At 40.6% G+C, this 18,676-nt stretch overlaps 1 protein-coding gene across 1 annotated transcript in view; it reads left to right on the top strand.

Moving 5' to 3' along the window:
• Nucleotides 1-18,676, top strand: part of LOC140512409 (EGF-like and EMI domain-containing protein 1) — a 547,574-nt gene that overhangs the window by 501,741 nt on the left and 27,157 nt on the right. The window contains exons 7-8 of the mRNA XM_072621528.1: nucleotides 6,008-6,130; nucleotides 8,634-8,756. Of these exons, the coding sequence (XP_072477629.1) occupies nucleotides 6,008-6,130; nucleotides 8,634-8,756 (246 nt within the window). The remainder of the gene's footprint in view (nucleotides 1-6,007; nucleotides 6,131-8,633; nucleotides 8,757-18,676) is intronic.

Here is an 18,676-nt window from a genome sequence, read left to right as displayed (position 1 = left end):
AATAAATTAAAGACGAGTTGCTGATGGAGTTGTTTCCATACCAGGAATTCTCTACATGAATGCAATCACAGGTCTGGACAAATACATGCACAGATAGTGCATGGTTATATGTGTCAATGCTGCGTGCCCCTCTTCTTACCACCACCACTCTGCTATAAAATGGATGTTTCTTGAGGGCAATGGTTATTTGGTTCTGTCTTTGTCGCACCTAGAGCAGTGTTTGCAACAAAGTGGGCACCTGATGATTGTTTAGTGAATTGATTTGATCTCACAGGATGCTGTGAATTGCTGTTGTTATAATTATATGTTTGAAGCTAATCCTGAGCAGGTGGAACAGGAAGAAGACCTGTTAATACAGCCTACCTCCCTTACCTTTAGGGCAATGAGGTGGTGCAGTGGTTAGATCACTGGGCTTGGAACCAGGAAAGATTCAACCTCTCAAGTTCAAATCTGACCTCAGACACTGGGCAAGTCGGTTCACCCTGTTTGCCTCCGTTCCTTATTTGTAAAGTAAGCTAGAGAAGAAAACGGCAAAACCACTCCAGTATCTCTGCCAAGAAAACCCCAAATGGGATCACAAAGAATCAGACACACCTGAACAATAACAACCCCTGCCTTTATCTCCCCTAGATTCCTTTGACATACAATCATGTCCTACCCTGTTCTGCCAAAGCAGCCCTTGCATTGTAAGGGAGTACAACAGAAGAGGGAAAACTCCTCTATTGGAGGTCTGTTTGCTGTTTGCAATGGACAGAAGTCAAGGAGGGACTTTGGCAAATTTTGCTTCTGGGATATGACTTAACATTGTTGTTACTAATTGTACCTCTAGAAAGCCACAGTGGAAAGAGTGATGACTGGAATAAGAGTGTTCGGCTTCATATCCTGTCTCTGATACTTATTTGTATGACCTTGGAAAAGTCATTAAACCTCTATGGGCCTCAGTTTCCTTATTAGTAAATGAAGAGCTTAGACTGAATGGCCTTTGGGATCTCTTTCAGCTTTATTCCTATGATCTGTTCTCTATTTCTGTGATGCTTGGGACATCTCTAAGCTCCCTTTTAGCTTTAGTGCCTACGAACATTTAGCAACATCCATATACAATAACCCTTTGTTGCTTCAAGAATTTTACCTTTCAAATTTAATGAAGTAGGCTGGGGAATTCATCCCACCCAGTGAATAGTAAACTCTAATTTACAAACAAGTCAAGAACGCAGGAAGTCAGAATTTCAGTAGCTCATCATGCAAGAGGTTGTAAAATTATAGTTTGTGCAGGGACTTAAATTTTGCGTAAAAACGATAGCTATACTCAAACTCCGAAATGGGTTTTTTATCTTCCATTTCTTGCCTAATATTTTTAAAGTCATCAAATGAAGTTTTAGGTGATTTGGGGAATGCATAAAATAAAACTGAATGCTTTCAGTTAGCCATCCTCTAAAGTTGTGAAAAGTAATCCAGGTTCTGAAATGATTTTCATTCTGGTTTAGACTTGCTCACCGAGACAAATTGTAATGTGTTATTTGCTCCTAAATGAACTTGGTTAGTGGGAACAGTGCCAACTCATCCATCCAAATTATGTGCTTATTTAGGGTCACCAAGTTGTATGCAAAGTTTCAGGGAATGAGGCATTTCTTTTGAGTCTGCACTATTTTAGCACCATAAATAAAAAAAAAAACCATGGGGATATCAGGAGACTTGAGATCTAAGATTACAGAAGCAATGAAGTATTAAGTCCATACTGAACTGCTTCCTGGCTGCCATTTCCGTATGTGGTAATTTTAGGAAAGAAAACCATTTTAGTAACTGCCGAATGAATAGAAAAGAAGGGTAAGTCTTAGAACGACTGAATTTAACCCCGAAGAAGATGAATAAAAATGCACCTTCCTCCCTTCCTGGTAGAGGTGGAAGCCTCTAGGTGTGGGATATTACACTCTTCATAGAGAGTTTTGCTAAACTGATTTTTTTCTCTTCCTCTTTTATGGTTTGTTATAAAGGATGGCTTTCTGGATAGTGGAGAAGGGAAATACTCAATAATGAAGTTACTTTAAGAACAAAAGATTTTCATATTTTTAATGCTTAAAAACATAACAAAAATAAATAAATAGTCTGTGAGTAAAGAGATCTGGGACCCCGAGTTAGCCTAAGAAAGAAAGCATTGGATTTGGAGTCAAAAAAACTGGATGGAATCCTGACTTTGATACTTTCCAGCTTCGCAACTTGGGTCAAGTCATTGGCTCTCTAAGTTTCCTTTAGTGTGAAATGAAAGGATTGTTCAAATATGCCGTTTCCATTTCCAAAGCCTATCAAATTGTACTGTAGTCTTGGTTATAATATGATGAACTATGTGACCCCGGAAGTTATTAATTTGTTGACTTTCAGTTTCCTCTGCTTTAAAATGAGATTAGATGATCTCTGAATATTCATTCTAGTTCCAAAATTCTCCAACTGCTAATTTTCCTGGTTTGATGGAGAAAGAGGAACAGAAATCTACTGAAGTAGATTGTAGTGTCAATAGAAAGTCTTTAATTGGCCTTGATAATTGAGGTTTCAAGAAGAGATTCTTTATTTTCTTTGAAAAGAGGAGATGAATTGTGTAACGATTTGACATCCCTCAGAGATTCTGGTACCTCTTCCAAAAGGCCAGCCTTTCCATTCACTGGGGATTCCTTCATTGGAGGGACCATCCTTGACCATAGCACTAAAATTAATAGACATTCCTTGTCTTCTAAGGACACCAGACTCCTTGTCCTCGAACCCCATGAAGACTTAGAAGCCTAAAGTCTGTAAAAAAAAAAGGGGTAGATCTGGACCTGTGAAGACTCAAAAGGATACTTTGGCTAAACAATTGTCTTGGGAAACCTCCAAAATTTGAAATTGTAAAGTTATGAATTAAATTATTCCTAAACGTTATCCCGTGTCTTTGATTCAATCTAACATGCATTTTGAATGCCTACTATGTGCAAGGTGTCGCATATTCAAACAGAAAAAGAAACCAATCTCTATCCTCAAAAATTCCTCCTGTGGGATACAACATATACATGAAATAAAAAATATAATGTTTATTGGGGAGGGAGAGAAGGATATCATGCTGAACCAAGAGTCAGGGAGACCTGAGTTCAAATTCAATCTCAGACATTCACTGTGTGACTTCGGGGAAGTCACTTAACCTCAGTTTGCCTCAGTTTCCTGATCTGTGAAATGAGGACAATAATAAAACCTCCTTCCTGGAGTTATTGTGAGAAAAAAAGGTAATATTTGAAGAATATTTTGTTAAACTTAAAAGATCTATATAAATGTATATGATTTGCTTTGAATATATTTTGGGTTTACTTAGCTGGATGCACATTGTTTATTCCTCAAAGGCTATATGCTTCTTGAAGGCAGGCTTGTTTCATTTTTTATTTCTTTGTATCCTCAGTACCTTGCGCCCATAATAGGGGCTTAAATCATACTGACTGACATTGAAGGAATTCAGTATATGTAGGTAGGGAATGGTGCTGCTGACAGCTGCGGACCCTGGGAGCCTATATTCCTTGGCCATGAATACATGGAGATAACTGACTAAACAAAGACCAATATGCCCAGTGCTACACGGCATGGTACCCTTGCTCCTAAATAGGCAAGAAAATATGGAGATAGATTTTAAAAATTGAAATAAAATAGTGGTACAATGAAAGGTCTCTTAATGTCTTTTCCAATCAAGACTTCCGTGAAGAACAAATAACTCCCAGATCTAAATATCTAGCCCTAGTCTCTCTGAGCTCCAACTCCAAATCACCAACTGCCTTTTGGACATCCAATTGGATGCCTCATGGGCATCTCAAACTTGCTATGTCCAAAACAGAACTCCTGATCTTTCCACTCACACCCTCCTTTCTTCTGAATTTCTCTGTTTCTGTTGAGAGCACCCACCTCTCTCATTCAGTCACAGGGTCTGTTCCCTCATTGTCATTCCCTGCTCCTCACTGTCCCTTGCCCCACATATCAAATCCAGTACCAAATATTGCCATTTCTACATTTACAATCTCTCTCACATACATTCCCTTTCATTCCCCTTGCCTTGATGAGGTGAGGCCCTCATCACCCCTTGCTGGCACCATGACAATAGTATTTAAACTGACCCTTTGGTCTCAAGTCTTTCCTTGCTCCAATTTATCCTCCCCTGGGCTGCTAAGGTGATTTTTCTAAAGAGAAGATCTAACCATATTGTCCTAGTGCTCAGTGAACTTCAGTGACTCTTTATTACCTCTAGCATCAAATAGAAAGTCCTCTAGTTGACCCTTAAGTTCTATATTTTATGATGTTTGTTTCCTTTTACGAGCATCTCACACTTTACTTCCATCCACGCAGAGGGCCAGACTTGCCTCCTTGTTGGTCCTCACATGGGATGCTCCATCTCCTGACTACATCCTGACTACTGGCTCTGAGCAATGCTTTACCCCTTGAACTCTCTCTCTTTGTTTCCATGGCTTCCTTCATAGCACCACTTGAATCTCACCTTCTGCAGGAGACTTCACTCTCCTCAGAAGGTTAGTGCCTTCCCTTCTCAGATTACTTCCTATTTACTCTATGGATCTTGTTTATATCTGGTTATTTACGTGTTGGCTTCCCCATTGGAGTGTGAACTCTTTGAGAACAGGGACTCTGTTGGCCTTTCTCACATAGTAAGCATTAATAAATGCTCATTGATTGACTGACTGACTGAGATGGCCCCCCAGCATGACCAGCAGAACTATGGGTCTTCATGTAATTGTGTTTTATTTTTCTAAAGATGCCTCATAGACTGGCGATGGTGGTTCAAACTGAGAATCTAGGATAATCTGTTCTTGCCAGTTCAAGACCTTTTGCCAATCATTTTCTAATTGGTTGAATTGGCACATTCCATTATCCATCCTATTTCCCCTTTCCTTGGTCTTGTGTAGAAGATACTGAGGTCTCAGTGCATACTTAGTGATGGTAAGTGAGAAAGAAAATTGGTCCTTTGTTGGAAGAACATGATAGTGAATATGGCATAATCCCAGATTTTGACTCAGGAGGTCAGGAGTTTGCTACTAAATACTTATACACCTTTAATCACATTGCTTCGTCCCTTAGGGACTCAGTTTCATTATCTGTGAAATGGAGAATGTGGTCTTTATATACCATCTACTTCTTAGGGTTATTGGGATGAAATTATTTGGAAACTCAAAAATACTATAAAAATGTAAGCTGTTAGTGGACAAACTAGTCCGGGCTGTGAGAAAGAAGACAGTTTCATTAGTAGAGCAATCAGGCAGGTACCACGCTGGCTATAAAACAGCCCCATAATCTTATTTTTCCATTTTTTTCACACTCTTACCTGGGTGCTATGAAAAGAATAAATCAGCAGTCCAATTAACAAGCATATATGAAGCACTGACTATGTCTGGACGCTACCCTAAATATTGGGGATACAAAGACAGCCTCTCCTCCCCCAAAAAAGAGCAGTGGCTTTAGAGACAGAGGACCCTGGGTCAAATTCCACATTGTTTGCTTGCTACCCATGTGATCTTGGGCAAGACAGGAGGCTTCTCTGCATCTCAGTTTCCACTACTGTAAAATTTGTGTGTGTGTGTGTGTGTGTGTGTGTGTGTGACAGAGAAAGAGAGGGAGAGAGAGATATAGAGACAGAGACAGAGAGACAGAGATAGACAGAGAGACAGACAAAGAGAAGTAATAGGGAGAGAAAGACATATAGATAGACAGATGGAGGGAAGGGGAGTATTGGGCTATTGGGCTATTTGACCTCTGAGGTTCTTTCCAGTTCTAAATCCAGGATGATATGGCTTAAAACCAAATCTCCCCTTTTTTTGCTTACTATATGTGTTATCTTTGGCATGTCACTTAATGTCTTTGGGTCTCAGTTTCCCTTGCTATAAATGGTGAAAGGTAGGCTAAATGACCTCTGAGATCCTGTGTTCTTCACTCCCGTGTTTCGCTTCCCCCCTCCCCAAAGTGGGTGACTGACCTTTCCTTGTACTTTTTCTTGTAGTGAAGGATCCCTGCTCAGGTGGACACAGAGGATGCTCCCACATCTGTCTAAATGATCGTGGCATTGCCAGGTGTGCCTGCCACCCAGGGTACCATCTGTCTGCAGACAAAATGTCATGCACAGGTAAGGAACTGGGGCTAATGGCTTAATTGCGCAGTTATCTAAGATTTTCTTGGGATTCGTTTCAAGAAGAACAGGTGGGAGGAAATATTTGTGGGTGTAGAACAGAAATGCTTTTGGAAGTGAGGCTACATTTGTCTTTGATTATTTGGAAAGGCATTTTATGCCATATTTTAAAATTCTGAAAGACAACAATGACAAAAAACACTTAATGATTTTTTGTGATTCAGATGGTAGTTTCAGAACTGATATTTCAAAAGGCTCAATAACTAGGCAGGGATTTGTTCTTTTTTTTCTTCTTCATAAACTACAGAAAGAAAAGATGACCCTTGAATTGGAAGTGTATACTGAGAAAGGTTCCTAGAATTTAGAAATCATTGTAACAAAGGGGAATTTTTTTAAAGCTCTCCTTGAAATAATAAGCTAAATGTTTCCATTTTTCTAAAAGAGCCATACAGGAACACTTTCAATTCCAAGATTAATGTGATAAATCTATTATGCTATGACCAGAGGTACTGAAGGCAGTTATTTGTGGTGAGGCAAAGTTTGTCTCTGGTAACTCATGAGATTTTTTTTGCATTGTAATATTTTCAAGAAAAAAGGAGAGGCTCTAAGACTTAGGATGATATCAACTATTTCCTGGCTTTCAAGGCAGACTCTTATTTTAAACAAATAGAAGGACATTAGACATGCAAATTCATGTTTATTTTGGCCCCTTTTTTAATGAGGAATTATGACTAAGCTGGAAAACTAAGAAAGGTCTGTCTTCTCAAATTGAGTAGTCATGACTCCAGACATAGATTCCACTAACACATTGCATGTTTCCTCCAGGGCTGCTTAAAATATCTTTTGTTGGGGGTGTGGTGGAGGTGGAAGCAAACCTGTGATGTCATCCTCCTGGGAACTCCTGGTGTGAAAAGTCCCTTCCCCCATGTAAATCAGCAACTTGCTTGTAAGTGATAGTCTTAGAGAGGTTACAACAACTTATAGTCTTAGAGAAGCAATGGGACACGTAGAGGTTAAACAATGTCTTCCCATACATTCAGCTAGTATGTTTCAGCAGCTCCATTTGAAGGCAGGTCAAGCTCCCTTACATCCTCTCCATTTTGCTCTCATTTTAAGTATTAGAAATAAATCATGAAAACACTACGCCCCAGCTTTCTGCACCCTGAGGAGATCCCAAATTCAATGGATTCTCTACCATCAAACAAGTATAAAGTTTCTACTACACACATAAAGCTAGGAGTAGCATGGAGTAATGATGAGGATGAGGATGATGTCAGTGAGCATTTATATACCACTTCAATGTTTGAAAAGCACTTTACAAATATTATCTCCTGTGATCTCTATAACAACCCTGGGAGGTTGATGTCACTCTCCCCATTTTATAGATGAGAAAACCAAAGCAGATTAGTGACTTGCCAGGGTCACAGAGCTAGGAATGGTCTAAAGTTGGATATGAACTTGAATCTTTCTACTCGAGTTCTGCCCACTCAAGTGCTCTGTCCACCATGCCTCCAAGTTGCCTCTAATGGATAGAGTAGTGGATTGAGAAGCGGACCTTGGAGTAAGAAAGATGCAGCTTCAAACTCAATCTCTGACACCCAACAGCTGTGTAACTATGGAGAAAATGCTTAACTTCTGGATGCCCCAGGTAATGCTATAGGATTACAAATTAGAGCAGATCAGCAAAGGAGTAGCAAGATGGTGCATGACTCATCCCAGCTACTGGGGAAGACTGAGACTGGTGCAGTTAGGAGGTACAGTAGATAGAACCCTGGATGTGGAGTCAGTAAGACCTGAGTTCACTTACTAGCTCTATGTCCCTGGTCAAATTGCTTAACCTCTGTTTGCCTCAGTTTCCTCAATTATCAAATAGGATAATAATAGCACCTACATCACAGGGTTGTAGTGAGTATCACATGACATACTAATTGTAAAGAACTTAGCACAGTGCTAAGTAGGTGCCATACAAATCCAAGGCATCCTCATTCTCCTCATCCTTCCCATCCTCATCATCAACAATATTATTAGTCTTATTTCAAGAGTTCTGAAGTACAATATGGATAAAGCTGGTTTGGAATCCACCCTAAGTGCAGACCAATATGGCAAATCTTAAGGAGTGGAGGACCATCAGGGTATCTAAGGAGGGACGTGATATAAGAAAAGACTATGCTAGCAATTTTTTTTTTGAAAATGGGAATTTGGAAAACTGTGTAGGGATATTCAAGTTTTTGTAGCTGCCTTGTACTGATGAAAAGGAAGCTGGCTGTATCACCTCTTTGGCTACATGAGGCTTATAGTTTGTGCAGCATTATTCATAGCAAAACATAAGCAAGAGGAAAAAGCATTTCTTCAATATGAGTTATCTGCTATTGTGCCCATACATCCCAAAGACTCTAGGTTTTAGGGAAAAAAAAAACATTTTAATTTGGTGCTAATGTTGTGATCTACCCCTCTGGTGGTGATTATAAGCCATAAAACCAAAGCATGTTTATGTTTGCAGACATTGACGAGTGCACAGAAGGCAATACTCACTGTGCCCACCACTGCGTGAACTCCATGGGATCTTTCACCTGTACCTGTAACCCTGGCTTTGAACTTGGTGCAGATGGAAGACACTGCTACCGTAAGTGAGGAGCCCAGAGCAGCTCCTGACCTAGCACTCCGAAGGGTGCTAGTATAGTGAGATGCTTTCCCCAAAGCACAAATTTGTGCTTAAAGTCTAGACATTAGGCAACTTATCCAAAAAAACACCGACTTAGAATTTTATAGTGGAAAGGACTTTTAGGGTAACTTAGATCCTCTCTCTCATGTTATTATGAACTGAAGTCCTCCCCCTAAAATAAATAAATCTGTGATCTCATCACCATTGGTGCTCCATTTAAGGAAGTAGGTTGCAGTCCCCCCTTGCCTGAGTCTTGTCCCTAACCTCCCGTAATTTTGCCTCATTGTGCTGGTAGCCTCCCTTGCTTCTTCTGGACCTTTCAAGCTCACCAATTGAGTGCATGGTGTCTCCAGCGGTTTCTCCTCACCCTGGCAACATGAATAGCCCACCCTTTTGATCATACATTTTTTTTCTGGCATTCTTTCCTCTGTGGCCACTTCATTAATCCTTTTCTGTTCTATATTGCAGCCAGTGACCATTCATCCAGCACCATGGCTGTTATTACTGCTACTAATTTTAACAACAGTTTGCTCTTAAAAAATACCTTATAACTTAAGATGCTCTTTACTTACAACAATGTTGGGTAAGAATGTAAACTCCTTGAGGACAGGAACTTTTATTTTTAATATATGCCAGGCTCCTAGTACAGTGCTCAGGCATATATTAAGCAACTGATAAATGCATGTTGTTTGATTGATGTAGGCAATGCCACGATGATGATACCCATTTTCTAGATGAGGTAAATGAAACTCCAGGAAATGAAATGACTTGTTCAAAGTTTCACAGCAAGTGGCAGCCAAACTCAGGACTAAAATCCAGGTCACATGTCTCACTGTCTAATGTTCTTATTCCACTACATTGGGAAGGGAAAGAAAGAGAATAAGCACTTATTAACCACCTACTGTATGCCAGGTGCTATGCTAAGCAATTGACAAATATTATCTCATTTGATCCTCACAAGCACACTGTGAAGTAAGTACTGTTATTATCCCCATTTTACAACTGAAGAAACTGAGACAGACAGAAGTTAAATGACTTGCTCAGGTCTTCCTGACTCTAGGTCCAACACTGTATCCACTGCACATCTAACTGCTTTCTCACCCTCAGATAAGTGACTAGAGGACCAACCTGAGTTCCAATCCTCCCTCAGATTTTTGTACAGTTGTATGATCCTGGGAAAATCACTAAACTGAGTCTCAGTTTCCTTATCTATAAAATTAGAGGATTGGACTTGAGGTCCAATTGGACTCTAAGGTCCCTTCCAGGTCTAAGTTGATGATCCTATGAATTTCTTGAGAAGCAGTTAGTTGGCTAATGTGGAGACTCCTTTCACTGAGAAACATGGTAATCCCTAGGTTTAGAGAGCCTAAGGCTTAGAGATATTGTACACTATGCCACCTTTACACAACTAGTAAGTGTATGTGAACCCAAGTGTTCTTGATTCTAAGTCCTTTGCTCTCTTTTCTCTGTCTACACTGTCCTCAGTGCTGTTCTGTCATTCATCAATTTCCCATGGGAGCTCAAGGAAGGAAAAATATTAATAATGAAGGAGCCATCTTTATAAGGCAAGAGTTGGCAAATGATCATCTATTAATAGCTCAGGATCATATCGGGTCAGAAATAAGATCTTTGTGACAGCTACAAGTCCATCTGTTTGGTTTTGTTCTGCTTTTCCCTATTTGGACCAAGGTCTTCAGACACCCTACAGTGTTCTAACCTTGGCTATTAATTCCATATGGCTTTAATTGCCCACTAGACTAATCTCAGGAGGAAGAAGTTGGGAAACCCACTGAGGAATACATAACTTGAGACTTATTGGGAGACTGTGAGTAACCTGGCCCCTCTTCCCACCATCCTCTGGTGGTACAGGGCTCTCATTTATTCTTCTCAGTAGACCTGATGAGGTCTACAGAGTGATATCCATATTCCACATGGACCTTGGGGATGGTGATCCAAAAACTAAGTTTTCCCCTATTGTTAATGTATGTTTTCAGATTAGCTCCCTACCTCCTTCTTAACATACCCAATTATCTGCCCTAGGTAGAAGCTCTTTCTATCTCCTTCCAGACATTCCTCCCATCCCCCTCAGTCCTCCTCTCTACATCTTTTGCTCTCTACATTTCCTCTCCCAGTCCTTCCCTTTCAGTCTGATGGAAGTCATCTTCCCTTTTCAGTCTGTGCTACTATATCCTTCACCTTTTCCAGGAATGCCTCAAATGCCTCCTTGTTTCAATCCAGTCCTGACTGTTCAGTTGGCACCATTTCCCTTGAAATCATTTCAAATAGTGCCCACACCTTCTCCTACTCCTCCTGAGTAGGGCCAAGAAAAAGGAGATGGTCACACTTCATGTTCTCTACCACCATGAATAAGACTCAGAGTTGGAAGGGATCAAGGTCACTGTTTAAATATTGCCACTCAGAGTAACAGTGCTGGAAGGGGCCTCAGAGGTCATCTAGCCCAATGCCCTTATTTTACAGATGAGGAAACTGAGACTCATCTCTCCCATGAGATTGGGGTAAGGCAGACACTTGATAAAAATTACAGCACTAGAAGAATGTGAGTTATGAAGATTATAGTCATGCATGTTCCTGACCCTTCCTCTTTACTGCAGTGCTGGTACTGATATCCACCCCCCCCCCCCAAAGTTTTCTGCTTTACCCTTTTATGGACATTCTCTTTCTTGACACTCTCATCCTCTTAGAGTCCTTCAACTCTTGTCTTTATATAGCTGACTCCTTAATTTATTTCTCCAATTAATTTATTCTCCTTATAACTTTGAACTCCAGACCCAACTGCTTCCTTTATGACTGTCCACATGGATGGTCCACAGGCAACTCAATCCTAACATTCATGAAACCATCTTCATCAGGTTTTATGATCCTGGGTAAATCTCATAAACTCTCTGAGCCACAGCTTCCTTATTAGTAAAATAAAGATAACAGTCCCTGAACTACTTACTTCAAAATGTTGTGAAGAAAGAGTTTTGTAAGATCTAAAGTACTATTTAACCCCTCCAAATCTGGAATTTCTTTGGTGAAAGAAGCTGCTGGTTTCCTGGAGAGTTGGGAGATCAGGTGATCTGCCTGGGGTCACACAGCTAGTGTATATGAATGGAAATACTTGAACCCAAGACTTCCTGACTCCAAGGCTACCTTTCTAAGCTAGGTTATGCTCTCTCAAAACCCTACATAATAATAAGGATATCTGATTAAACTGTAAGTTCCTCAAGGGAGGGAGTATCTCCTATTCATGTCTGTGTTTCCCACAAGCCTTCGTGCTAATATCAGGAAGCCACCCACATGTGTCTCTGAGTGAATGACTCTCCACATGCAACCACTCACAGGGCTGAGAAAACCAAAAAGAAGGACTCAGGGCAGATTCCTTTCTCTAATGGACCTCAATAATTTATTTCCACCATTAAACTGCTCTAAATTTTCTTCAGATTGATGGGAGTTTAGAACATGTGAGGGGGTCGGTATGTGAAATTTAGAAGAAGAGACTTTAGGAAGCCATTTAGACCAAGCCCTCATGAGAAAGCTGAGCCCAGAGAGAGGAAGGAAATAGTCCAAGGTCATGTGAGTATTAGACATTAACCTAGGTCTCCAACTCCAAATCCTGTGGTCTTGCTGTACTACTTGGGTAAATTGTGTGTTCAAAACATTTTGCAAAATTTAAACAGTAGATGGACATTTGTTATTCAGTCATTTCAGTTGGGCGCCACTCTGTGACCAAATTTGGGACATTCTTGGCAGAGATACTGGAGTAATTTGTCATTTCCTTCTCCAGCTCATTTTATAGATGTAGAAACTGAGGCAAATAGGATTAAGTGACTAGGTCACACACCTAGTAAGTTACTGAGGCTGCATGTGAACTCAGGAAGATGAATCTTCCTGTAGGCCCAAGGCTATGTGTACTATAGCACCACCTAGCTTCCCCTAGATCAACATTAGGTGTTATGTATTATTACATATTACTGTCTTTTCAACATTAATAACAATATTATATAGTATAATATATGATATAGTAATAATGTAATAAAATTATATGTATCATATATAAAATGCAATGTAATACAATATGTAGATAACACTCTCAGGGTTGTTGTGAAGATAAAATGATATATGATAAATATATATTTTTATATCTATTTATGTATAAATTTATATATATATATTTATATATATTTTTAAGTATTAACTAGCTAATTGTAGTAGTAGCAGAAGCAGTAGTAGTATTAGTAGCAGCAGCAGCAGCAGCAGCATTCCTGTGCATCATTGTGAAGGGGAGGTAATCATGAGTTAATGAAAGCTGTGCCAGGAGACCAAAGCCTCAGTGGACCTTATTGAGCCTGGAAAGGCCTAATGCCAGTCTGTGTGCCTGTAAGTGAACATCTGCCTTTCTCAGCATCCCAGCGAAGTACGTCAGAGGTCCTGTCCGGTCCTCAGAGCATGGCCCCAGTCCCTGTCTTGCGTCTGTATCTGCCTGTGGGGAGAAAAGAAACAAAACCCTAGAGACTTACCCTGGGCCTGTGTCTGGTCTTCTGGCTCTTGGGTTCCTAAGGAAGGCGATGGGCCCCTCCTTGGACCTGGCTCCTACTCCCATATCCACCTCAGGGTAGGATATGAAAACTTGAAGCCACAGGCTAGTGCCTGGCACATGGTAATCCCTAAATAAATGTGTGCTGCTTAAATGAGACACCTACGTTTGTAAAGACCTCTGAAAAGAGGGTTGGCTCCCAGAGGAGGACATCCTTGGACACTGCAGTCAATAGGACCATCTTCTACAGAGTGCCTGGGTTCTCTCCTGCATGGTCTCACTCACTCCTCAAACCTCTGTTTTCTAGCTTGTGACCTCACCCCTCAAAGGGAATGGCCTCTCCAAAGTTCCCAGGGATCTCCACCCAAAGTCTTCTTGAGGTCTCTACAATACTGGACACTGTGGACCACCCTATCCGCCTAAACACTCCCTCCTTTCCAATCTGGTTTTCATGACAACACTCTACCTTGACTGTCCTCCTACCTGTCTGACTATTCCTTCTCAGATCCCTTTCTTTATTGTCATCTAGATCACACTCCTAACTGTGGCTCCCAAGACCCTCACCTGGGCTATCATCTCTCTTGCCTCTGTGATTTCTTTCTTTGTAACCTCACCAGATGAAATAGGTTTAATTATCCTCTTTATCCTAGTGACTCTTTTTTTGGGGGGGGAGGGAGATCAGCGTTAAATGACTTGCCCAGGATCACACAGCTAGTAAGTGTGTGAGGCTGAATTTGAACTCAGATTCTGACTCCAGAGCCAGTGCATTATCCACTGCACCCTGTAGCTGTCCCTGCCAGTGACTCTTAAATCTATATATCCAGCTACAATCTCTCCTCAATTCCAGTTACGCATCTCTAATTGCTTGTTGACATTTCATACTGGTTGTCCTGCAGACATTTCAAATGCAATATGTCCAAAACAGAATTCATTTGTATCCTTACCCCCCCTCCACAAAAAATACACCTTCTGAATTTCCTTATTTCTGTCTAAGACTTTACTCCACACCCCAATTATCTCAGTTTACAACCTCGGCATTATCTCTCTCCCTGAGCCAATCAGCTGTAGCATTCCTACCTCCATAAAATCTCTCACATTGGTCCCCTGCTCTCCACCTACAAAGCCACTATCTATTCAGACCCATCTCACCTTTCACCTAGCCTATTACAATGATCTCTCTCCCTGCCTAATCCCTCTTTATTCTGATCTGTTCTCTGCACAGCTGCCAGGATTTCCTTTAATCACATACCTGGCCAACTCACTCTCCTACTCACTAAATTGCTGAGATTTCCTATTGTTTCTAAAATCAAATACAAACTACTCTGGCTTTTAAAGCCTTTCACAGGCTGGCCACAATCTACCTGCCTGGCCACCCTTATTGTGCATTATTCCTCTTCCCTAGCTCCATGCTAAGCCTCCCATCTTGCTTTTCACATAGGACACACCATCTGCTGTCTCTGCCTTTGCGTAGGATGCCCCACATGCCTGGGATGTGCCCCCTCCTCACCCTCACCCCCACTTCTTAAAATGCCTCCCTCCCTTCAAAACTCAGCTCGTTTCACCTTCTCAATGAAGTTTTCTGATCCTAGCTGCTAAATGTTTCCCATCCCCATCCCAATCTGCACTGAGCAGTGTGCACATAGGTCACATCAGGAGTAACACAGAGAGAATTTTAACCCAATTCAGGCAGCTAGCATTATTAAGCACCTGCTATGTACCACATATGCATTGTGTCATATGCTTGGAATACAAAGAAAGGTAAAAGACACTCTCCACTCTTAAGGAGCCCACAGTCTAGTGAGAGAGACACCATGCAAACAATTATATACAAGCAAGATATACACAAGATAAAGTGGAGATAATCAATAGATGCCAGGCACTAGAAAATAGGGAACCACTGGAGTTGATTGAAAAGAGGGTTGACATGGTGACATGGTCACACTTGAGTTTTGGGGAAATAATTTGACAGTCTTGAGGCAAGAGACTCACTAGCAAGTTATTGCAATAGGCCAGAAATAAGGTGATGAAGGCCCACCCAGGGCAGTGGCAGGACCAGGTGAGAAGAAGGGGGATGGAGGCAGAAATGATAGGATTTGGTAACTGGATATCTAGAGGAGAGGAGGGGTGTGTGTGTGTGTGTGTGTGTGTGTGTGTGTGTGTGTGTGTGTGTGTGTGAGAGAGAGAGAGAGAGAGAGAGAGAGAGAGAGAGAGAGAGAGAGAGAGAGAGAGAGAGAGAGAGAGGAGAGACAGACAGACAGAAACAGAGAAACGTTAGCAGATGATGCTTCAGTTCTAAGCTTGAGTGACTGTGATGATGATGGTAACCTTGGTAGTAAAGGGAGATTAGAAAGAGAGGAGAGATTGAGGGAAAGATGATGAGCTCCCTTTGGGTCATGTTGAACTTGATTCAAGGTCCTCTGAGTCCATTCTTTCCACTATCCATCCTTTCCCTTTAGAATGTAAATTTGAGGGAAAGGACAGCTTTATTTTTATGTATCTATCTTCAGAGACTAGCACAATGCCTGGGACTTGGTCAGCCCCTAATAATTGTCTGCTGAATGATGGTAGGAAGGACTTAACATGCTGAAGTCACCATTTACTTAAAGTTTTGAAACATTGAGCAAATGACCACTTGTAAATATCTTCACTTATCTGAACACTGATATGTGTGTGTGTGTGTGTGTGTGTGTGTGTGTGAGTGTGTGTGTAACAGGGCCCAGGTCAGAGCTCTACATTCTAACTCAACCTTGAATAATGCTAAAATTCTGCATCCCTCATATCACAGATTTGGGCAGAATGTCTGGAACCATCTAGAGGGAGACCTAGTGGAATAAATCTCCCCTCTACAATAGAAATCTGTAGCTGCTTTATTAGGGGGGTGATTTGCCAGTGTAGCTTTGAGCCCTGGCGATATGGACCTGACTCTTAAAACTAGCCCAGTTTTTCTATGTGATGACATTAGCCTCTTACAGGGTAGGCCTAGATAAATTAGATAGGAGAGGAGAATTAAGTGCTAATTAGGATTCTACATCTTCTGAAGTTCATCTTTCTCTGAATGCCCTGGGGGAATCCTCTCAGGCATTGGGAGAATGTGAGCTGATTTTTCTTACTTATTAATGTTTGGTTTTTTTTTTTTAATATAGCCAGAGGCTTAGGGGATGGGTGCATTTTACAAATATGAGAAATAGAGTCTCTTACAGTCTGACTGGTACACTCTCAGGGAGTAAAGCATGACCTATTATTGTGAAGAAGGAGGCAGTTATTGCTAATGAGTTACTAGGTACAGGATTTCTATGGAATTTACTTGGGAAAGCACTTTCCCCTAGAGTTGAATACATTTTGTGCATAATGTATTTTTATAATTCTTTTTCTTATGTGAATAATTGACTTAGTTTTCTCTACAGTCCCTCCCCCAGACCTGGATGTTTTCAAAAAATGATGCACAGTTTGTTCTCAGTGGAACATTAATATTTTAAGTTGTTTTGGATCCTGTGCAATAAGTGAATGTTTTTTTTTCCAGTTCATGGAGGTGTTTAACAATGAATGATCCTTCATTCATAAAACAGGGGCATCAGATGATGACTTTTTTTTTCTTATTCTACACACAAATACACTGTTTTATTCCTTTCCTTGGAGAACAATTTCTTTTATTTACATAATTTTTCTCATCGGGCCTTGAAGTACCTGCCTACAGAATCCTCTTTACTGACCTGGTTTACAGATGGGAAAATCCAATCAAGTGAGGTTAAGTCAAGTGACATAGCCCCAGGTTACACAAATCAGTAATGTCAAGGCCTCCTCCAACCTATATTTCTTGGTTCCTGCATCTTCCTTCTATCAGATGACACTTTTTTTTAACATGAGATATTTATTTAAAATCTGAGAAATCATGTTTTTTTATTTAAGTTTAAAAATCAACACAAAAATGATTTACTTTTGTTTTTGGACACTCAGAGCTTCAGCTTATTTCTCATAGTCTGTTCCTATGTACTCCAAGATTTAGTCGAATCCAAAAGCTGAACATAAAAATTAAAAATACCTGTATCTCCCTGGTACTTCTCTCATGCCCACTGGCATCTGCTGTATCATGAGAGTGATGCAGGATAAATGTTTTCACACTGATAGACTATTTTCCTCCCTGAGTCTCAAAAGCTAAGTTAAGAATTTATCAAGTACAGTAAAATCCTATTACAAAGCATATCACTCTGCCATAGATTGGGGTAGACTGTTGGTCAAAACATAGCCTCTGTAGGTAGTCAAACACACAATCTTTCTATCAGTCTTATCTCTTCTCCCTCTCCATTTTTCTGCTTTCTTCCTCTCCCTCCTCTCCTTCCTAACCTTTCTCCCTCTCCTGTATCCTGTATTTCACATACACTTTGTCTCTCTCATACTCTTATCTCCTTTTCCATTTCCTTTCTTTCATCTTCTCTCTCAGACTCTCACATATTTTATGTTTCTTATCTGTTCTGTCTCTCATCCTTTTTCTCATTCTTCTCTTTTTACATTTCCTATGCTTTCATCTCTCTCTCTCCCTAGCCCTCCCTCTTCGAATTCTCTCACTAATCCTATCTTTCTCATCTATTCTGTAGCTTCTGTTATCATCTGTTGTCTCTTCCCTCTCCCACTTTTCTCTTTTACACACACACACACACACACACACACACACACACACACACACACACACACTCACTCACTCACTTATCGCTCCCCCCAAATGGTTTAGAAATCATAGATTAAAGGTCTGAACACCCTAAGAACTAAAAACAATTTAGAGAAAATTCCACCCACTGAAAGTGAAGAATGAGTGCTGGCTGAGTGGTTTAATTGGTGGTTAATATTTCTGCATTCTTTGTTTATAATCACAAAACTTAGAACCTTATCACTTAATGGATTATTTCCCCAAGAGAGTGGGCAGACTTCTGCAAAGAGCACCTGATTTGGATTCAAAATACTTCAATTTAAATCACACCTCTGTGTGTGATTTGGGACAATTTCCTTCAGCTTTCTGGACTTTACTTTGTTCAGCTCTAAAATGTATGTGTGCAGTTGGGGAAGGTGGGGGTGGGGGGGTGAACTGCCTACATGAACTTTATAAAGTCTTTAGATCCTAAGATCTAAAGTGATCTGTATATTGACCATGCAAGGAGCTGCCTTGCTAATTCCAAGAAGCTCATTGCCTCATGGGCAGCAGGCTACTGAATTGTTTTGCAACAGGAAATCTCAAGGTATAACTTGTGGTATATGCTGGTGATTGTCCTTCTGGAGCCTGAACTTGTTATGCTACACGGAAAGTGTGTTGTCCAGTTCTGGCCAGCATGTTTTAGGGAGAAGGGTTATAAGT

Source organism: Notamacropus eugenii, chromosome 6, assembly GCF_028372415.1.
Source record: "Notamacropus eugenii isolate mMacEug1 chromosome 6, mMacEug1.pri_v2, whole genome shotgun sequence".
NCBI lineage: Eukaryota > Metazoa > Chordata > Mammalia > Diprotodontia > Macropodidae > Notamacropus > Notamacropus eugenii.
This window is presented reverse-complemented; position numbering and strand designations above follow the sequence as displayed.